Source organism: Ascaphus truei, unplaced genomic scaffold (assembly GCF_040206685.1).
Source record: "Ascaphus truei isolate aAscTru1 unplaced genomic scaffold, aAscTru1.hap1 HAP1_SCAFFOLD_1585, whole genome shotgun sequence".
Taxonomy (NCBI): Eukaryota; Metazoa; Chordata; class Amphibia; order Anura; family Ascaphidae; genus Ascaphus; species Ascaphus truei.
In genome coordinates, this window is record NW_027454476.1 from 6,951 (window position 1) to 30,323 (window position 23,373).

General features: G+C 51.3%; 1 protein-coding gene across 1 annotated transcript in view; it reads left to right on the forward strand.

Moving 5' to 3' along the window:
- The first annotated feature begins 229 nt into the window (after nucleotides 1–229).
- Nucleotides 230–23,373, forward strand: part of LOC142476413 (CD276 antigen-like) — a 37,569-nt gene continuing 14,425 nt past the window's right edge. Inside the window, exons 1-6 of the mRNA XM_075581794.1 lie at nucleotides 230–736; nucleotides 3,929–3,980; nucleotides 5,315–5,659; nucleotides 6,949–7,227; nucleotides 7,898–8,001; nucleotides 21,582–21,635. Of these exons, the coding sequence (XP_075437909.1) occupies nucleotides 3,929–3,980; nucleotides 5,315–5,659; nucleotides 6,949–7,227; nucleotides 7,898–8,001; nucleotides 21,582–21,635 (834 nt within the window). The 5' untranslated portion in view covers nucleotides 230–736. The remainder of the gene's footprint in view (nucleotides 737–3,928; nucleotides 3,981–5,314; nucleotides 5,660–6,948; nucleotides 7,228–7,897; nucleotides 8,002–21,581; nucleotides 21,636–23,373) is intronic.

Genomic DNA, 23,373 nt, shown 5'->3' on the forward strand with positions numbered 1-23,373 from the left:
ACCATTTATAAATAATACTACCTATTACTCATTTACATCCCGGGCAACGCCGGGTCTCTCAGCTAGTATGATATAAAGACATACATACATACACACACATACTGTACATACACACACATACTGTACATACACACACACATACTGTACATACACACACACACACACGCGCACTGTACATACACACACACATACTGTACATACACACACACGCATACACATACTGTACACACACACACACATACTGTACATACACATGCACATCCATACTGTACACACACACATACTGTACATACACACACGCACACATACTGTACACACACACGCACGTACATACTGTACACACACACGCACACATACTGTACACACACACGCACACATACTGTACGCGCACACACACATACATATAAGCCCCTTAGAGTTTCACTTTCTTTTTTTGCGAAGCTCGACCCTTTGGCAGGGAAAGGGTTTAATGAATGTACGAAAGAAAAAATAGGCACGGTGCCACTACTTCTTCTCTAGCCACTATATCCTGTACCACGTTTAGCCAGAAGATGTGGACCACTGTTGCTTAGCAACGCTGCTGTGTCTGGATGCTACCTGGTTGCCATGGTTACTGCCAGAGCATCCTCAGTGTATGCCAGGCAGAGTCGGTTACATCTCTTAGGGAAGCATCACTACCGCCGCTATCATAAGTACCAATCCGTTTCCCGGGATCCTGGGTGCGGCAGGATGTAAGGTGAGAGCGGGAGCCGTAGGCCTTTGTCTCACCAAATGTTACCCTCTCATTACCGACTGCCGGTATTCATGGCACCTGCTTACCGAATCGATGGTTAAATAAAGGCCACCCATCGTCCTTTTTTAAAATAGTCGTTAATTCTCCAGGTTTGGTGTTTTAATGGCTCAGGCCCTAACCCTTTGGTTGTCACGGGGTTCAGCGACGCGTTGCTTTTGGGGAAAAGAAGGGAAACATCGCGTTCCTAAAAATCTAAAACATTCATTTTTGTTCTTCCCAATTCTCATTTGGAAAAAGAACTTTAAATCCCCTTCCTGTTACTTCTATAATGGCCTCAATGCCATCATACAAACACACAAAATACTATCGTATACATCTGCGTCGCCTCAAAGGCGGGCAGCCTTTGGCGCAGCTAAAGGGTGTGAGCCGTTCGCTGATGTTTGGTGATGTTAAAGCTATTGCAATCTGAAACTCACCAGCTCTTTATCCCCTGTACCCAATTGTCTAACTGTATCTGTCCATGAAATGTCTGTGAATTGCCTGTATTCCCCTGCTCATGTAATGTAACCATGTATTGTTATATGGACATACCGATACCTGAAAACAAGAGGTAACTCTCAATGTATTACTTCCTGGCAAAACATTTTTATAAATAAATAAGTATATATACATACACATACATAACACAAACACACATGCATGCACACAAAGCACAATCATACTAGATACACACATAGCACCATCATACACACATACATACAACATAGATACATACACACATAGCACCATCAAACATGCATACATATATATACATAAACACATAGCACCATCAGACATATATATATATAATATATATATGTTTGACGGTGCTATGTGTTTATGTATACTGTATATATACTAGCTGATATACCCGGCGTTGCCCGGGAGTACATTTTCCTGCTCCCCCTCTGTCTCCGCTCCCCTCCCCCGTTCCTAGCTTTATTTGCCCCCCCCCCTTCCCAGCTCGGTTCCCCCCCGGGACACTTTACATCAGTCTTTCCCCCCTGCACCAGACGGCACTCCCCCCCCCCCTGAACCCCACATCACTCTCCCCCCCTGCACCCGACATCACTCTCCCCCTGCACCCCACATCACTCTCCCCCCCTGCACCCCACATCACTCTCCCCCCCTGCACCCCACATCACTCTCCCCCCCCTGTACCCCACATCACTCTCCCCCCCTACACCCCACATCACTCTCCCCCCCCTGCGGCCCTCATCATTCTCCCTCCCCTGTCCCCGGTGGTTGTCCCACCCTGTCCCCTGCGCTTGTTTTCCCACCCCCCTGTCTCCGGCGCTGGGGTCACCCTGTCCCCGGCACTCCTTCCCCCCCCCCTCGCCCCTCCCCGGTCCCGCAGGTGAGGAGGAGAAGGCGGCGCTCCGCAAATCTTCCCGACGCTTGTCCCCCCTCCCTCACCTCGTTCTCCGGCGCGCGTGACCGTTCACCCACCTCACCCTGGTTGGCGGCGGTCGGCGTCCCATCCCGCGGGGTGAGGAGAACAGCAGAGTGGCTGTGTGCGTGTGGGGCGGCTGTGAGCGGTGAGTGGTGTGGGCTTAGCGTTATTCTGTCCCGGTGCTTGTCCCCCCCCCCCACCTCGGTCCCCGGCACGAAGGGCCTGTGGGTAGGCCGTTAGTCAGAGGCTCCCCCGGCGCCACCCACCACACACCAAACACACCACCACAGCCTTCCTGCTGTGCTGGAGGCTGCACCGCGCGGGGGGAACCTGCGCACCCGCCCCCGATTACGGCCGGAGCCCCCACCCGCCACGCGGGAGACACGCGCTCCCACCCGAGCACACTTAACCTGGCGCCAAACCACCACCGACCACCTGCTGTGATGGAGGCGGCACTGCATCCGTCGAGCAGGAGGGGATCAAGCGGCCGCCACAGCAGCCGCACCAACGGCTCCTAGTGATCACACTCTCCCCCATCAACCGCGCAGGCCCAACCGGACAACGGGACTCCGGGACTAAGGGACCCACCGTGCCGAATTATTTCGGGCACCGGGAGAGGGAGGGTGGGGGGTGTGGAAGTTGAGGTGCTGTGTGTGTTTGGACCTTTGGCCCGTCACTCCGCCTCAGGCCAATGAGAGGTGTGCGGGGGCGGGCAGGCCAAGGGACAAATGAGATTGCCGCTAGGGACAGTGCAGACAGAGAAACATACAATGCTTTCAGAAATATATAGTAAGATGCATGCATGTTTGATGGCTATGTGTGTACAGCAGCGGCAGCTTTTATTCGAGTAAAAGCCGCCGGCTGCATGCGTCTGGGAAGCGGGTAGCCGCGGCGCGTGGCGGCGCACTGTGACGTCACAGTCACATGCGCGCCCGGCTTCCCCGTCTTCCCCAGGCTTCCCCGACACCCCTGGAGATCAAATTAAGGTAAGCGGGGGTGCGGGGAAGCAGAGGGGCAGAGCAGAAGCCGGGTTCGGGGTCCGGAAGTGGGGGTAAATTGCGCGCGAAGTGGAGGGGGGGTGCGTGGGGGAAACGCGGCGGCGGCGGCGTGCGGTTATTACTGGCGGCAGCTGGGGTAGATCCCGGCATGCCGCCGGCATTTAGTGCAATAAAAGATGTCGCTACTGTATGTATCTGTTGTATGTATGTGTGTATCTAGTATGATTGTGCTTTGTGTGTATCTAGTATGATTGTGCTTTGTGTGCATGCATGTGTGTTTGTGTTATGTATGTGTATGTATATATACTTATTTATTTATTTATAAAAATGTTTTGCCAGGAAGTAATACATTGAGAGTTACCTCTTGTTTTCAGGTATCGGTATGTCCATATAACAATACATGGTTACATTACATGAGCAGGGGAATACAGGCAATTCACAGACATATATATATATATATATATATATATATATATATATATATACATACACACACACACATAGCACCATCACACATACATACATACAATCAAAAATGAGCATTTTTGGGGGAAAGTACTTTTTTATATATTAGTGAGACTCCATTGATGCTAGAAAATCAGTGAGACTGACTCCAAGTCAGAGATACTCACAGACAATCAGTGAGAGGTGACCGTTCTGCGTACCTGTGACCAGGCCCATGATATACAGTAGGTCCCCGTCTCCTTTAATAAACGCCATGTTTGTGTCTGGATTCCACCTCCTGCACGGTCTCTCTTCTTACAGATGAGGCTCATGGTCCCTGCACTGATTCTCGTTATTGTGACTCGCCGTGCAGGTAAGTGTACCTCAGCGGTCCCAGGGGAAGCGACCCTTTATAAAGCAGCGCTACTGTTTCCCATCGCAGGAGAGAACACATCAAAAGAAAGAGAAGGGCTTGGGGAGAGAGGGAGAGAGGGAGGATTGGGGATAGAGAGGGGGGAGAGGGAGGATTGGGGAGAGAGGAATAGAGGGAGGATTGGGGATAGAGAGGGGGAGAGGGAGGATTGGGGATAGAGAGGGGGAGAGAGGAATAGAGGGAGAGAGAGAGGATTGGGGATAGAGAGGGGGAGAGAGGAATAGAGGGAGGATTGGGGATAGAGAGGGGGAGAGGGAGGATTGGGGATAGCGAGGGGGAGAGGGAGATAGGGAGGATTGCGGATAGAGAGGGGGAGAGAGGAAGGATTGGGGATAGAGAGGGGGAGAGAGGAAGGATTGGGGATAGAAAGGGAGGATTGGGGATAGAGAGGGGGAGAGGGAGAGGGAATATTGCGGATAGAGAGGGAGGATTGGGGATAGAGACGGGGAGAGGGAAGATTGCGGATAGAGAGGGAGGATTGGTGATAGAGAGGTGGAGAGGGAGATAGGTAGGATTGGGGATAGAGAGGGAGAGTGGGAGGGTTGGGGATAGAGAGGGGGAGAGGGAGAGAGCGAGGATTGGGGATAGAGAGGGGGAGAGGGAGGATTGGGGAGAGGGAGGATTGGGGATAGTGAGGGGGAGAGGGAGGAGAGGGAGAGAGAAGCAATTGGGGAGAGAGAGTAGGGATTGGGTAGAGAGAATGGATTGGGGAGAGCGAGAAGGGATTGGGGAGAGAGAGAGAAGGGATTGGGGAGAGGGAAAGGGGATTGGGGAGAGAGAGAAGGGATTGGAGAGAGAGAGAAGGGATTTGGTAGAGAGAAAAGGGATTGGGGAGAGAGAGAGAAGGGATTGTGGAGAGAGAAAAGGGATTGGGGAGAGAGAGAGAGAAGGGATTGGGGACAGAGAGAAGGGATTGGGGAGAGAGAGAGAGAAAGGATTGGGGAGAGGGAAAAGGGATTGGGGAGAGAGAGAAGGGATTGGGGAGAGAGAGAAGGGATTGGGGAGAGAGAGAGAAGGGATTGGGGAGAGAGAAAAGGGATTGGGGAGAGAGAAAAAGGGATTGGGGAGAGAGAGAGAGAAGGGATTGGGGAGAGAGAGAAGGGATTGGGGGATAGAGAGAGAGACAGGATGGTGGAGAGAGGGAGGATTGGGGAGAGAGAATCTTTTTTCTCCATCCCTAAAATCGTCCTGGTGCGCTCTCCAGCAGTGAAAGGGTTAATAAAAGTTGAACCTAGCAGAGACAATAAGGCGTAAAAATGAAGTCAATGTTCCAGATGCCACTGAAGAAATAGTCAGCGCCCTCTCTGGTTCGGACGCGGTTCTGCCGTGCAAAGTGCCCCGGACGGGTAGGACCGCAACGTTTTCTCTGTACTGGTTCCACCAACCTCAGTCCCTCAAACATGTGCCGATTTATTCCTACCATCACCACGGCTGGGGCCTTGCTCCCGAAGTAGAGAGCCTGCATAACCGGATGGAGATGTTCCCAGATCTTATCCAGAAGGGGGACGCTTCGCTCACTCTCCTGCACGTAGGGGTGGCCGACCAGGGCAGATACATCTGCCTGTGCCTCGTGAAGAACAAGAGCGTTGCGATGAATGAGCTGGTGGTGGAGGTCTCAGGTGGGTGAGATGGACAGACTATAACATGGGTGCTCAACTCTAGTCCTCAAGACCCCCAACTGGTCAAGTTTTAAGGATATCCCAGCTTCAGCACTGGTGGTGCAGTCTTCGACAGAGCCACTGATTGAGCCACTTGTGCTGAAGCAGGGATATCCTTAAAACCTGACCTCTTGGTGGTCCTTGAGGATTGCAGTTGAGCCCCCCTGGAGTAGAAGGTCAGTAAATATATTAGTACCCACTGCACAGCCTATAGCACTGAACACTCTAGTATATATATATGTAGAGGTAGATGGATAGGTAGATTATAGAGATAGATACACAGATAGAGATATACACCCCTCCCTAAAGGGTTACTAACATGGCTATTATATGCTGGGCCCCACCCTGGGTTGCTATGGGGATCCAGACGTCACGCGGGGGTATATAAGGAGGAGGAACTATTTTAGAAGGTTAGGTTCCAGGAAGACATGAGGAAAGGAGCCTCGGGGACAGTAGATGGGCAATGTTTATCACATAATAATATAGATCAGGCCCCCTTGTTTATTATGTTGTATGATAGGGACAGCACCCGGTAAGTTAGGAACCCTGAAAGAAGGAATGGAATACGGCACGCCATAGAGGGCCTCAGAAAACATGACTCTCGGGTGCCGGTGGATCAACTCTAACCGCGGATCGGCGCTAATATTCCTCAGCAGTCTGTGTGTTAGTGGCAGTTCCCAATCAGGCATCAGGTACCGGGTCAAGTAAGAAAGACCCACCAGGATTCCCGTAGGGGCCCCCAAATAATCAGAGTGATACCGGTGATGGTTCTGAAGCAGTACGGGGGGCCGGGTCCCCCATTTACTCGGTAGCAACTAGGTCAAAGTTGAGAAGTTAAGTTAAGTTAAGAGTGGGCACTGATGGAAGAACTGTCTTCATGTCTGTCTGTTATAAAATACCATACAACATTATTAATAAGTGTATGAGCGGTCCCTGTGCTTGGGAACACGAATAAATGATATTTGTACTTCAAAAGTTACTGGCGCCCATTATTCTCAAACCTAGCTACCTCCTCGCCCAGCCAGCTGAATCCAGCCCCTGAGTATAGGTAACCCACATGGAGTAGCCATACAATAGACCCCAATATAATCTCCCTAGACGCCGGGCAGGGAGGGTCACAGATAGATAAGCACAATGAGAATAGTCCATTTTTCATGAGCAACATCACCTGACCCAAACTATAAAAGGACAGAAACGTTCTATTTAGTTGGACTCTCTCACAGAATCCGGTTCTCTGACTCTCGTTCCAGCGCCCTACGGGTTCCCCCAGATGCAGACCATCGTGTTGGGCTCCAGTGTCCTGCTACGATGTCATGCTAGGGGGGGATACCCCACTGCTCTGGTACAGTGGCACGATGGGAAACAGGGGACCTTCCAGGCCATGAACACCATACAATCCCCGGATGGGGAGGAGCTGCTCGAGGTCAGAAGTTATCTGGTACTAGATGTGAAGAGAGATCAAAACGTCTGCTGCTCCTTCACCAACTACCGACTTCACCACACAGACACATCCTGTACCACCCTAAGAGGTACACACCTTGTGTTGCTATTCAATGGGGTATCTTCATCCTCTGTTTCTGATTGATTGACTAGGATCTAGATCTCCATCCTGTACACATCATTTACCCATATATATCACCTCACACCAGCACCACTCCTTTTATACATCCGCTGCTCCCATAGTCTTCACCAGAATTATCTTCTTAAACACAAGGTCACCTTCTAACACACCCTAGGTACTCCTACAGTTTTGAGTAGGATCACCCTGGTCAATAGGCTCACACTCTGAGACACATAAGTTGCCATAAAGAATTCAATAGGATCACCCTCTTAAACACATCAGATTCCCCCCATAGACTTTAATAGGGTCACCCTCTTACACACATCAGATTCCCCCATAGACTTTAATAGGGTCACCCTCTTACACACATCAGGTTCCACCATAGACTTCAATAGGATCTGTTATAGACTACAGGTGCTCCCATAGACTTCAATAGGATTGTCCTGTTACACATAGGTGCACACATACACTTTTATAGGATCACTTTCTTAAACATCAGTGGCCCTTTTCCCCAAGAGACTTAAATGGGGTCACCCTCATAATCAGAATCTCACTCATAATAAATAACTCTGTAGGGTGGGAGCTATAGGATCAGGAAGGTAACACCTGTACCCTCTCATTCATACTGTGTATTACAGCACGCTGGGAGGATAGTTATAGGGTTAGCGGTCATCTTCTGCTGGGCACGGCCTTGGTATTAGCGTGCCTGTGGGTGGCACGCAGGATGAAGATTTGGAGGCTGTAAGGAGGGTGAGTAACAGGGTAAGTAACAGTACTGTGAGGGGTGAGGGGTTCTTCTGAGAGCCAGGAAGCTCGCGCACCTTCTCTATCCCTTTAATGTGCATATGTAAATGAAAGGGGGACGTCCCAATGTTTAGGATATGTTAATGAGATGGGTGACATGGGAAAGTAGAGAGATTAGTTCAACATCTAAGGCCTCGGGCATGGTCAGCGCTTATGCGCTGACCCGTGCTCCTGCTCGGCACTGAGCCCCTGCAGCCGCAATGAGAGCGGCTTTAGCAGGGCCTCGCGCACGCGTCCGCACGCTTGGGGAAGCGTGGGTCTCAGGAAGATTTCAAATTTGGCGCTTGCCGGAGCGCAGGGCCGGTCACGTGAGCGGTTCGCCCAATGAGGGCGAACCAGCTCTGTGACGCCACTGGCCCGCCCCCAGACCCGCCCCCTGACAGTGCGCTGTGTAAGGCCAGGGAAAGCACCGCTTTCCCTGAGCCTCAGCGCGTCTCCGCACTGTTTTATTCACTATGTCCCAGGCCTTAGGCTGCGTCCCCCCTGTGCCGCTGACCGCGCTCATAAGGAGGAGCTCATGAGGAGGTCATGTGACCCTTAAGGGCGCCTCAAACACAATTTGATCTGTCTCTGCAAGCACCTAGCGCACGGTCCCGCGCGCGGTGTGAGCATGGCCGGACAGATTATAATTGATTGTGCTGACCGCGCTATGCCCACTCAGCACCAACACGGCATGGACGCAGCCTAAAAAGAGCGCTGCTACTCTAACGCATGTAACGTGGCAACGGCCATCTTGTTCTAGCCCTTTGTAGGTTCCATAGAAGACAAGGGGTTGGGGTTGGGGTGAATTGTACCTTTAATATACAATTAGTTTGGCACTCTTCCTTTTGTCTTACAGAACTTATTCTGATGATTCCTGACTATTCCTGACCTCCACAATATTCTTTTGGGGGGAATTTCTGAGGATCTTCTGACCACGTGCTACAGTCCCTCCCCCTCCCCCCCCCAATCACCTGTACCTGGGATGCACGGGGCAGGAACGTGTCCTTGTCCAGTTCTATAACTATTAGTATTCACCCAGATATCTAACTCCCTGCACAGCCCGGCATGTTATTAATAGAAAGGCATTTTCGCTGTTATTTGTCATTATTCTTATTTTTGTTAGAATAGTTATTTAAGTATAAGAGCCGTGTGTGTGTCTGTGTGTGTGTCTGTGTGTGTGTCTGTGTGTGTGTCTGTGTGTGTGTCTGTGTGTGTGTCTGTGTGTGTGTCTGTGTGTGTGTCTGTGTGTGTGTCTGTGTGTGTGTCTGTGTGTGTGTCTGTGTGTGTGTCTGTGTGTGTGTCTGTGTGTGTGTCTGTGTGTGTGTCTGTGTGTGTCTGTGTGTGTGTGTGTCTGTGTGTGTGTGTGTCTGTGTGTGTGTGTCTGTGTGTGTGTGTGTCTGTGTGTGTGTGTGTCTGTGTGTGTGTGTGTGTCTGTGTGTGTGTGTGTGTGTCTGTGTGTGTGTGTGTCTGTGTGTGTGTGTGTCTGTGTGTGTGTGTGTGTGTCTGTGTGTGTGTGTGTCTGTGTGTGTGTGTGTGTCTGTGTGTGTGTGTGTCTGTGTGTGTGTGTCTGTGTGTCTGTGTGTCTGTGTGTGTCTGTGTGTGTGTGTCTGTGTGTGTGTGTCTGTGTGTGTGTGTCTGTGTGTGTGTGTCTGTGTGTGTGTGTCTGTGTGTGTGTCTGTGTGTGTGTCTGTGTGTGTGTCTGTGTGTGTGTCTGTGTGTGTGTCTGTGTGTGTGTCTGTGTGTGTGTCTGTGTGTGTGTCTGTGTGTGTGTCTGTGTGTGTGTCTGTGTGTGTGTCTGTGTGTGTGTCTGTGTGTGTGTCTGCGTGTCTGTGTGTCTGCGTGTGTGTCTGCGTGTCTGTCTGCGTGTCTGCGTGTCTGCGTGTGTGTCTGCGTGTGTGCGTGTCTGCGTGTGTGCGTGTCTGCGTGTGTGCGTGTCTGCGTGTGTGTGTGTCTGCGTGTGTGTGTGTCTGCGTGTGTGTGTGTCTGCGTGTGTGTGTGTCTGCGTGTGTGTGTGTCTGCGTGTGTGTGTGTCTGCGTGTGTGTGTGTCTGCGTGTGTGTGTGTCTGCGTGTGTGTGTGTCTGCGTGTGTGTGTGTCTGCGTGTGTGTGTGTCTGCGTGTGTGTGTGTCTGCGTGTGTGTGTGTCTGCGTGTGTGTGTGTCTGCGTGTGTGTGTGTCTGCGTGTGTGTGTCTGCGTGTGTGTGTGTCTGTGGGGGGGGGGGGGGAGGAGGAAGGTGTAGTAGTGTAAGACCGCTGTATGTGGGGGGTTTATTAATATAAGATCGTCGTGTGTGTGCTGTAAGAGCTCTGTGTGTGTGTGTGTGTGTGGGGGGGGGGGGGGGGTAGTAATGCAAGAGCACTGTGCATGGGGTATGAGAGCGCTGTGCGTGGGGTATGAGAGCGCTGTGCGTGGGGTATGAGAGCGCTGTCCGTGGGGTGTAAGAGGTCGGTGTGTGGGGCACTGTGTATGGGGGTAAGAGCTCTCTCTGTGTGTGGGGTGTAGGAGTGGCAGAGCGCTGTGTGTGGGGTGTAGTAGTGGCAGAGCGCTGTGTGTAGGGTGTAGTAGTGGCAGCGCCCTGTGTGTGTAGGATGTATCAGTGGCAGAGCGCTGTGTGTGTGGGGTGTAGTAGTGGCTGAGCGCTGTGTGTATGGGGTGTAGTAGTGGCAGCGCCCTGTGTGTGTAGGATGTATCAGTGGCAGAGCGCTGTGTGTGTGGGGTGTAGTAGTGGCTGAGCGCTGTGTGTGGGGTGTAGTAGTGGCAGAGCGCTATGTGTGTGGGATGTAGCAGTGGCAGAGGGCTGTGTGTGTGGGGTGAAGTAGTGGGAGAGAGCTGTGTGTATGGGGTGTAGCAGTGGCAGAGCGCTGTGTGTGTGGGGTGTAGGAATGTCAGAGCGCTATATGTGGGGTGTAGCGGTGGCAGAGCGCTGTGTGTGTAGGATGTAGCATTGGCAGAGCGCTGTGTGTGTGGGGTGTAGCAGTGGCAGAGCGCTGTGTGTATGGGGTGTAGGAGTGGCAGAGCGCTGTGTGTGGGGTGTAGTAGTGGCAGAGCGCTGTGTGTGGGGTGTAGAAGTGGCAGAGCGCTGTGTGTGTGGGGTGTAGTAGTGGCAGAGCGCTGTGTGTGGGGTGTAGTAGTGGGAGAGCTCTGTGTTTGTGTGGGGTGTAGGAGTGGCGGAGCGCTGTGTGTGTAGGATGTAGGAGTGGCAGAGCGCTGTGTGTGTGGGATGTAGCAGTGGCGGAGCGCTGTGTGTGGGGTGTAGCAGTGGCAGAGCACTGTGTGTATGGGGTGTAGGAGTGGCAGAGCGCTGTGTGTGGGGTGTAGTAGTGGCAGAACGTTGTGTTTGTGGGGTGTAGAAGTGGCAGAGCGCTGTGTGTGTGGGGTGTAGTAGTGGCAGAGCGCTGTGTGTGTGGGGTGTAGTAGTGGGAGAGAGCTGTGTGTGTGGGGTGTAGCAGTGGCAGAGCGCTGTGTGTGTGGGGTGTAGCAGTGGCAGAGCGCTGTGTGTATGGGGTGTAGCAGTGGCAGAGCGCTGTGTGTGTGGGGTGTAGTAGTGGCAGAGAGCTATCTCTCACAGATCAGTAACAGACCCTGCTGTGTGGCTGTGTGTCTCTGTGTGTGTGTGTCTGTGTGTGTGTGTGTGTGTGGCTGTGTGTATGGGGTGTAGGAGTGGCAGAGAGCTATCTCTCACAGATCAGTAACAGACCCCGCTGTGTGGCGGTGTGGCTGTGTGTGTGTGTGGCTGTGTGTGTGGCTGTGTGTGTGTGGCTGTGTGTGGCTGTGTGTGGCTGTGTGGCTGTGTGGCTGTGTGGCTGTGTGTGTGTGGCTGTGTGTGTGGCTGTGTGTGTGTGGCTGTGTGTGTGTGGCTGTGTGTGTGTGTGTGTGTGTGTGTGTGTGTGTGGCTGTGTGTGTGTGTGTGTGTGTGTGTGGCTGTGTGTGTGTGTGTGTGTGGCTGTGTGTGTGTGTGTGTGTGTGTGTGTGTGTGTGTGGCTGTGTGTGTGTGTGTGTGTGTGTGTGGCTGTGTGTGTGTGTGTGGCTGTGTGTGTGTGTGTGTGTGTGTGTGGCTGTGTGGCGGTGTGGCTGTGTGGCTGTGTGGCTGTGTGTGTGTGTGTGTGTGTGTGTGTGTGTGTGTGTGGCTGTGTGTGTGTGGCTGTGTGGTTGTGGGGCTGTGAGGCGGTGTGGCTGTGGCTGTGTGGCTATGTGGCTGTGTGTGTGTGGCTGTGTGGTTGTGGGGCTGTGTGGCTGTGTGGCGGTGTGGCTGTGTGTGTGTGGCTGTGTGTGTGGCTGTGTGGCTGTGTGGCTGTGTGGCTGTGTGGCTGTGTGGCTGTGTGGCTGTGTGTGTGGCTGTGTGTGTGGCTGTGTGTGTGGCTGTGTGTGTGTGTGTGTGTGGCTGTGTGTGTGTGTGTGTGTCTGTGTGGCTGTGTGTGTGGCTGTGTGTGTGTGTGTGTGTGGCTGTGTGGCTGTGTGTGTGTTGGCTGTGTGTGTGTGGCTGTGTGTGGCTGTGTGTGGCTGTGTGTGGCTGTGTGTGGCTGTGTGGCTGTGTGGCTGTGTGGCTGTGTGGCTGTGTGGCTGTGTGGCTGTGTGGCTGTGTGTGTGTGTGTGTGGCTGTGTGTGTGTTGGCTGTGTGTGTGTGGCTGTGTGTGGCTGTGTGTGTGTGTGTGTGTGGCTGTGTGGCTGTGTGTGGCTGTGTGTCTGTGTGGCTGTGTGTGGCTGTGTGTGTAATCTCCGCACACATATGCACATGTAACGGGCTTACACTGTCACCAGCAGCTGGGAGAGGCATTAACCCCTCCTGCACCAGAGACCCGTAGACTGTCCCTCTGTCTATAACCCCCCCCCCCCCCCCCCAGTCTGTGCTAGTCACACACCTGCAGCTCCCTCCAGCGCCAGGAAACAGTATCAGACCCGGGGGATTCCCTATTCTGCATACTGGGGGGTTACCCTGCCTGTGTAACCTGTACACATACTGAGGGGGGTTACCCTGCCTCTGTAACCTGTACAAATACTGAGGGGGGTTATCCTGCCTGTGTAACCTGTACACATACTGAGGGGGGTTATCCTGCCTGTGTAACCTGTACACATACTGAGGGGGGTTATCCTGCCTCTGTAACCTGTACAAATACTGAGGGGAGTTATCCTGCCTGTGTAACCTGTACACATACTGAGGGGGGTTATCCTGCCTGTGTAACCTGTACACATACTGAGGGGGGTTATCCTGCCTGTGTAACCTGTACACATACTGAGGGGGTTACCCTGCCTGTGTAACCTGTACACATACTGAGGGGGGTTATCCTGCCTGTGTAACCTGTACACATACTGAGGGGGGTTACCCTGCCTGTGTAACCTGTACACATACTGAGGGGGGTTATCCTGCCTGTGTAACCTGTACAAATACTGAGGGGGGTTATCCTGCCTCTGTAACCTGTACACATACTGAGGGGGGTTATCCTGCCTGTGTAACCTGTACAAATACTGAGGGGGGTTATCCTGCCTCTGTAACCTGTACACATACTGAGGGGGGTTACCCTGCCTCTGTAACCTGTACACATACTGAGGGGGGTTATCCTGCCTGTGTAACCTGTACAAATACTGAGGGGGGTTACCCTGCCTGTGTAACCTGTACAAATACTGAGGGGGGTTACCCTGCCTGTGTAACCTGTACAAATACTGAGGGGGGTTATCCTGCCTGTGTAACCTGTACACATACTGAGGGGGGTTACCCTGCCTCTGTAACCTGTACAAATACTGAGGGGGGTTACCCTGCCTGTGTAACCTGTACACATACTGAGGGGGGTTATCCTGCCTGTGTAACCTGTACACATACTGAGGGGGGTTATCCTGCCTCTGTAACCTGTACACATACTGAGGGGGGTTACCCTGCCTCTGTAACCTGTACACATACTGAGGGGGTTATCCTGCCTGTGTAACCTGTACACATACTGAGGGGGGTTACCCTGCCTGTGTAACCTGTACACATACTGAGGGGGGTTACCCTGCCTCTGTAACCTGTACACATACTGAGGGGGGTTATCCTGCCTCTGTAACCTGTACACATACTGAGGGGGTTATCCTGCCTGTGTAACCTGTACACATACTGAGGGGGGTTATCCTGCCTGTGTAACCTGTACACATACTGAGGGGGTTATCCTGCCTGTGTAACCTGTACACATACTGAGGGGGGTTATCCTGCCTGTGTAACCTGTACACATACTGAGGGGGGTTATCCTGCCTCTGTAACCTGTACACATACTGAGGGGGGTTACCCTGCCTGTGTAACCTGTACAAATACTGAGGGGGGTTATCCTGCCTGTGTAACCTGTACACATACTGAGGGGGGTTATCCTGCCTCTGTAACCTGTACACATACTGAGGGGGGTTATCCTGCCTGTGTAACCTGTACACATACTGAGGGGGGTTACCCTGCCTCTGTAACCTGTACACATACTGAGGGGGGTTACCCTGCCTCTGTAACCTGTACACATACTGAGGGGGTTATCCTGCCTGTGTAACCTGTACACATACTGAGGGGGGTTACCCTGCCTGTGTAACCTGTACACATACTGAGGGGGGTTATCCTGCCTGTGTAACCTGTACAAATACTGAGGGGGTTACCCTGCCTGTGTAACCTGTACACATACTGAGGGGGTTACCCTGCCTGTGTAACCTGTACACATACTGAGGGGGGTTATCCTGCCTGTGTAACCTGTACACATACTGAGGGGGTTATCCTGCCTGTGTAACCTGTACACATACTGAGGGGGTTACCCTGCCTGTGTAACCTGTACACATACTGAGGGGGGTTACCCTGCCTCTGTAACCTGTACACATACTGAGGGGGGTTACCCTGCCTCTGTAACCTGTACACATACTGAGGGGGGTTATCCTGCCTCTGTAACCTGTACACATACTGAGGGGGGTTACCCTGCCTGTGTAACCTGTACACATACTGAGGGGGGTTATCCTGCCTGTGTAACCTGTACACATACTGAGGGGGGTTACCCTGCCTGTGTAACCTGTACACATACTGAGGGGGGTTATCCTGCCTCTGTAACCTGTACACATACTGAGGGGGTTATCCTGCCTGTGTAACCTGTACACATACTGAGGGGGGTTACCCTGCCTCTGTAACCTGTACACATACTGAGGGGGGTTATCCTGCCTGTGTAACCTGTACACATACTGAGGGGGTTATCCTGCCTGTGTAACCTGTACACATACTGAGGGGGGTTATCCTGCCTGTGTAACCTGTACAAATACTGAGGGGGGTTATCCTGCCTCTGTAACCTGTACAAATACTGAGGGGGGTTATCCTGCCTCTGTAACCTGTACACATACTGAGGGGGGTTACCCTGCCTGTGTAACCTGTACACATACTGAGGGGGGTTATCCTGCCTGTGTAACCTGTACACATACTGAGGGGGTTACCCTGCCTCTGTAACCTGTACAAATACTGAGGGGGGTTACCCTGCCTCTGTAACCTGTACACATACTGAGGGGGTTATCCTGCCTGTGTAACCTGTACACATACTGAGGGGGGTTACCCTGCCTGTGTAACCTGTACACATACTGAGGGGGTTACCCTGCCTCTGTAACCTGTACAAATACTGAGGGGGGTTACCCTGCCTGTGTAACCTGTACACATACTGAGGGGGGTTATCCTGCCTCTGTAACCTGTACACATACTGAGGGGGTTACCCTGCCTGTGTAACCTGTACACATACTGAGGGGGGTTACCCTGCCTCTGTAACCTGTACACATACTGAGGGGGGTTACCCTGCCTGTGTAACCTGTACACATACTGAGGGGGGTTACCCTGCCTCTGTAACCTGTACACATACTGAGGGGGGTTACCCTGCCTCTGTAACCTGTACACATACTGAGGGGGTTATCCTGCCTGTGTAACCTGTACACATACTGAGGGGGGTTACCCTGCCTGTGTAACCTGTACACATACTGAGGGGGTTACCCTGCCTCTGTAACCTGTACAAATACTGAGGGGGTTACCCTGCCTCTGTAACCTGTACACATACTGAGGGGGGTTACCCTGCCTGTGTAACCTGTACACATACTGAGGGGGGTTATCCTGCCTGTGTAACCTGTACACATACTGAGGGGGTTACCCTGCCTGTGTAACCTGTACACATACTGAGGGGGGTTACCCTGCCTCTGTAACCTGTACACATACTGAGGGGGGTTACCCTGCCTCTGTAACCTGTACACATACTGAGGGGGGTTACCCTGCCTGTGTAACCTGTACACATACTGAGGGGGGTTACCCTGCCTCTGTAACCTGTACACATACTGAGGGGGTTACCCTGCCTGTGTAACCTGTACACATACTGAGGGGGGTTATCCTGCCTCTGTAACCGGTACACATACTGAGGGGGTTACCCTGCCTGTGTAACCTGTACACATACTGAGGGGGTTACCCTGCCTCTGTAACCTGTACACATACTGAGGGGGGTTATCCTGCCTGTGTAACCTGTACACATACTGAGGGGGGTTACCCTGCCTCTGTAACCTGTACACATACTGAGGGGGGTTACCCTGCCTCTGTAACCTGTACACATACTGAGGGGGGTTACCCTGCCTGTGTAACCTGTACACATACTGAGGGGGGTTATCCTGCCTGTGTAACCTGTACAAATACTGAGGGGGGTTATCCTGCCTCTGTAACCTGTACACATACTGAGGGGGGTTACCCTGCCTCTGTAACCTGTACACATACTGAGGGGGGTTATCCTGCCTCTGTAACCTGTACACATACTGAGGGGGTTATCCTGCCTGTGTAACCTGTACACATACTGAGGGGGTTACCCTGCCTGTGTAACCTGTACACATACTGAGGGGGGTTATCCTGCCTCTGTAACCTGTACACATACTGAGGGGGGTTACCCTGCCTCTGTAACCTGTACACATACTGAGGGGGGTTACCCTGCCTGTGTAACCTGTACACATACTGAGGGGGTTATCCTGCCTCTGTAACCTGTACACATACTGAGGGGGGTTACCCTGCCTGTGTAACCTGTACACATACTGAGGGGGGTTATCCTGCCTGTGTAACCTGTACACATACTGAGGGGGTTATCCTGCCTGTGTAACCTGTACACATACTGAGGGGGTTATCCTGCCTCTGTAACCTGTACAAATACTGAGGGGGGTTACCCTGCCTGTGTAACCTGTACACATACTGAGGGGGGTTACCCTGCCTGTGTAACCTGTACACATACTGAGGGGGGTTACCCTGCCTCTGTAACCTGTACACATACTGAGGGGGGTTATCCTGCCTCTGTAACCTGTACACATACTGAGGGGGGTTATCCTGCCTGTGTAACCTGTACACATACTGAGGGGGGTTACCCTGCCTCTGTAACCTGTACACATACTGAGGGGGGTTATCCTGCCTGTGTAACCTGTACACATACTGAGGGGGGTTACCCTGCCTGTGTAACCTGTACACATACTGAGGGGGGTTATCCTGCCTCTGTAACCTGTACACATACTGAGGGGGTTATCCTGCCTGTGTAACCTGTACACATACTGAGGGGGGTTATCCTGCCTGTGTAACCTGTACACATACTGAGGGGGGTTATCCTGCCTGTGTAACCTGTACACATACTGAGGGGGTTACCCTGCCTCTGTAACCTGTACACATACTGAGGGGGGTTACCCTGCCTCTGTAACCTGTACACATACTGAGGGGGGTTATCCTGCCTGTGTAACCTGTACACATACTGAGGGGGTTATCCTGCCTGTGTAACCTGTACACATACTGAGGGGGGTTATCCTGCCTCTGTAACCTGTACACATACTGAGGGGGTTACCCTGCCTCTGTAACCTGTACAAATACTGAGGGGGGTTACCCTGCCTGTGTAACCTGTACACATACTGAGGGGGGTTATCCTGCCTCTGTAACCTGTACACATACTGAGGGGGTTACCCTGCCTGTGTAACCTGTACACATACTGAGGGGGGTTACCCTGCCTCTGTAACCTGTACACATACTGAGGGGGGTTACCCTGCCTCTGTAACCGGTACACATACTGAGGGGAGTTACCCTGTTACCCTGCCTCTGTAACCTGTACACGGGATACTGACACTGCTATCTTATTCATTTAGAACCCCTATATTTTATGCAAAAAGAGGGGTTTTAATACAAAATATACAATTTATAGTCTAATAAATGGGACAGGCGGTGTAAGAACGCTCTAACCTCTCAATACGCAAACAAACAAACGCCACGATAAGTTCGTTAAATCCGTGTACAATGAGTAACTGGCAGTGTGACACTGCAGTAAATTAACTAGTTAAAGTCACACAGAGGCACAGACACGTACACAAGTCTCCCCCTCACGTTTAAGGCTTTACCCCCTTCTGCCCGTCCTTACCTCCCATCCCTAATCTCTCACTATGCTCCATCCTGGTATATGTGGTGCAAAACAAAACAGGTCCCATCGCTTTGCCCCTGCCCGTCTCCTGCGCTCTACCCAGGACTGTCTCCTCTCCACCTCTACAGCTCTCTCTCTCGCCTTCAAGCTTTTCCCCTCTCTGCCCCTTCCTTACCTGTGAGACTCCCTCAGACACAGAATACACCAAGCACCTTCTCTCCTCCCCTTACCTGTGGGACTCCCTCACACACAGAATACACCGAGCACCTTCTCTCCTCCCCTTACCTGTGAGACTCCCTCACACACAGAATACACCGAGCACCTTCTCTCCTCCCCTTACCTGTGGGACTCCCTCACACACAGAATACACCGAGCACCTTCTCTCCTCCCCTTACCTGTGGGACTCCCTCACACACAGAATGCACCGAGCACCTTCTCTCCTCCCCTTACCTGTGGGACTCCCTCACACACAGAATGCACTGAGCACCTTCTCTCCTCCCCTTACCTGTGGGACTCCCTCACACACAGAATACACCAAGCACCTTCTCTCCTCCCCTTACCTGTGGGACTCCCTCACACACAGAATGCACGAGCACCTTCTCTCTCCACCTTCAAGTAACACCTTAAAACTCGCCTCTTAAATGAAGCATTTCAATAATCTGCTCTCCTGGCCACTGTCCCACACCCACAGTCACTCCTACCTACCATGGTGGTCAAGCACTGCCATCTACTGCATGTACCCACCGTCAAGGCCAAGCACTGCCATCTACTGCATGTACCCACCATCAAGGCCAGGCGCTGCCTTCTACTGCATGTACCCACCATCAAGGCCAGGCGCTGCCTTCCACTGCATGTACCCACCATCAAGGCCAGGCGCTGCCTTCCACTGCATGTACCCACCATCAAGGCCAGGCACTGCCATCTACTGCATGTACCCACCATCAAGGCCAGGTGCTGCCTTCTACTGCATGTACCCACCATCAAGGCCAGGCGCTGCCTTCTACTGCATGTACCCACCATCAAGGCCAGGCACTGCCATCTACTGCATGTACCCACCATCAAGGCCAGGCCCTGCCTTCCACTGCATGTACCCATCATCAAGGCCAGGCGCTGCCTTCTACTGCATGTACCCACCATCAAGGCCAGGCACTGCCATCTACTGCATGTACCCACCATCAAGGCCAGGCACTGCCATCTACTGCATGTACCCACCATCAAGGCCAGGCCCTGCCTTCCACTGCATGTACCCATCATCAAGGCCAGGCGCTGCCTTCTACTGCATGTACCCACCATCAAGGCCAGGCACTGCCATCTACTGCATGTACCCACCATCAAGGCCAGGCACTGCCATCTACTGCATGTACCCACCATCAAGGCCAGGCACTGCCATCTACTGCATGTACCCACCATCAAGGCCAGGCCCTGCCTTCCACTGCATGTACCCATCATCAAGGCCAGGCGCTGCCTTCTACTGCATGTACCCACCATCAAGGCCAGGCACTGCCATCTACTGCACTTACCCACCATCAAGGCCAAGCACTGCCTGGTGGGGTCACGGAACGTAATTTGATGCAGAGTCCTTGGAGGGCGGGGGGGGGGGGGCGCGAACGCTGCGGCTGGTGGGCAGGCAAGCGCGGCTCACGAAGATTGCGCGCCCCTGGGTTATGTGACCCCAGGCAATGTTTTTGTGGGGGCGGGTTACTCTTTTTATGGCCCTTGAAGAAGATCCCCCGCGGCACAGATTTCCCCTCCGTTAAACCGTTAAACCCCATTAATTTCAACCCCGGGGACCCCCTGCTCCCCGAGATACAGACCCTCCGTAGGGGGCGCCGGTATCAGCGGTGCAGGTGTAAAGGTCCCAATAAGAAGGGACGACATCGCGGCTTCCGATTGGCCCGCGAGACTCTCAGCGCGGCTGCAACCGGCGCCCCCCCCCCCCCCACGGAGGAGGGCCGTATCTCGGGGAGCAGGGCGTCCCCGAAGCCGAAAAGAACGCGGTTCCGCCCCGGAGACCCCCGGCTTCAAGCCCGAAACGCAACGACGGCGACAACAACAAAAAAAAGCAGAATTGTTGCTTTAAGGGAAAGAACGGCTCACGCCAGGAGAAATAAACGGAGGGGAGAGGACAGACGGGGCCCCCTCCCGCGGACCCCCGCCCTGGGCACGAATAATTGATTAAAGAAAGATCCGGGATTAACCCAGGATTAGATTCTTGATCCGATCTGATCTGTGATTTAACGCTGCCACCAGCGGGCGGGGAGGGTGACTTTGGGGGCGGGGGGCTGGTGAGAAGGACAATTTTAAACATATTCCACGCCGTATGCCAGGGGTGCTCAACTCCAGTCCTCAAGCTCGCCCAGCAGGTCAGGTTTTCAGGATATCCCTGCTTCAGCACAGGTGACTCAATCAGTTCCAGCTTCAGCACAGGTGGCTCAATCAGTCTCGGCTTCAGTACAGGTGGCTCAATCAGTCCCTGCTTCAGCACAAGAGGCTCAATCAGTCCCAGCTTCAGCACAGGTGGCCCAATCAGTCCCAGCTTCAGCACAGGAGGCTCAATGAGTCCCAGCTTCAGCACAGGTGGCCCAATAAGTCCAAGATTCAGCACAGGTGGCTCAATACGTCCCTGCTTCAGCGCAGGCGGCTCAATCAGAGGCTCAAGCTTTGACTGAGACACCTGTGCTAAAGCTGGGACATCCTGGAAACCGGACCTGTCGGGATCCCCAGTTTCTTGCCACCCCCCAAAGTTTGCAGCTCTGGGCGACCGCCTCGTTTGTCTAATGGTTAAACCGGCCCAGCCCTATATAACGTCCCTTTCTAAAAAGATGTCTAACTTTTCCTTTTCTTAAATATGTCTATTGCATCCGCCATTCCACGTCGGAGATTGGTTCTCTCTCATCTTGAATAATGTCATTAAATGGGATGTTTCCCATGAAATATTTACTCACGGCCGCTAATTGCAAACAGATGCCCCAGGTAGAGTAGAGAGCCAAACAAAGAACAGAGATGAGCTATCGGTTGCCTAGCAACAGCCAATACCGATTCTATGGTCTATGTTCTATCTGGTTGCCATGGTTACTGGCAAAGCATCTTCCTTGGAGGTTGTCGAAGGAGAAGGCATTAAACATTACGGGCGGCCTGGCAGTACCACTGCTTTCTAGGTATATGTGCCAGTCAGGTTTAAGATCTGGGTTCCATGTGGACGTAACTGTAAGGTAAGAGAGAGTCCTGCCTGGTTTCTGAGAACTGGTACTGAAAATAATGCAAGTTGTAACCTCTTTCCTACCGGAGGGGCCAGCGATATAATAACACGCAGAGCAATATAATAACATGCAGAGCAATATAATAACATGCAGAGCGATATAATAACACGCAGAGCAATATAATAACATGCAGAGCAATATAATAACACGCAGAGCGATATAATAACATGCAGAGCAATATAACACGCAGAGCGATATAATAACATGCAGAGCAATATAATAACACGCAGAGCAATATAACACGCAGAGCAATAGAATAACATGCAGAGCAATATAATAACACGCAGAGCAATATAACACGCAGAGCAATAGAATAACATGCAGAGCAATATAATAACACGCAGAGCAATATAACACGCAGAGCAATAGAATAACATGCAGAGCAATATAATAACACGCAGAGCAATATAACACGCAGAGCAATAGAATAACATGCAGATCAATATAATAACACGCAGAGCAATATAACACGCAGAGCAATATAATAACATGCAGAGCAATATAATAACACGCAGAGCGATATAATAACATGCAGAGCAATATAATAACACGCAGAGCAATATAACACGCAGAGCAATAGAATAACATGCAGAGCAATATAATAACACGCAGAGCAATATAACACGCAGAGCGATATAATAACATGCAGAGCAATATAATAACACGCAGAGCGATATAATAACACACAGAGCGATATAATAACATTCAGAGCGATATAATAACATGCAGAGCGATATAATAACATGCAGAGCGATATAATAACATGCAGAGCAATATAATAACATTCAGAGCAATATAATAACATTCAGAGCGATATAATAACATGCAGAGCAATATAATAACATGCAGAGCAATATAATAACATGCAGAGCAATATAATAACATTCAGCGCGATATACTAACACACAGAGCAATATAATAACACGCAGAGCAATATAATAACATGCAGAGCGATATAATAACATGCAGAGCAATATAATAACATGCAGAGCAATATAATAACATGCAGAGAGAGAAAATAACATGCAGAGCAATATAATAACATTCAGAGCAATATAATAACATTCAGAGCGATATAATAACATGCAGAGTGATATAATAACACGCAGAGCGATATAATAACATGCAGAGCGATATAATAACACACAGAGCGAAATAATAACATGCAGAGCAATATAATAACATGCAGAGCAATATAATAACACGCAGAGCAATATAATAACACGCAGAGCAATATAATAACACGCAGAGCGATATAATAACACGCAGAGCGATATAATAACACGCAGAGCGATATAATAACATGCAGAGATATAATAACATGCAGAGATATAATAACATGCAGAGCGATATAATAACATGCAGAGCAATATAATAACATGCAGAGCAATATAATAACATGCAGAGCAATATAATAACATGCAGAGCAATATAATAACATTCAGCGCGATATACTAACACACAGAGCAATATAATAACACGCAGAGCAATATAATAACATGCAGAGCGATATAATAACATGCAGAGCAATATAATAACATGCAGAGCAATATAATAACATGCAGAGAGAGAAAATAACATGCAGAGCAATATAATAACATTCAGAGCAATATAATAACATTCAGAGCGATATAATAACATGCAGAGTGATATAATAACACGCAGAGCGATATAATAACATGCAGAGCGA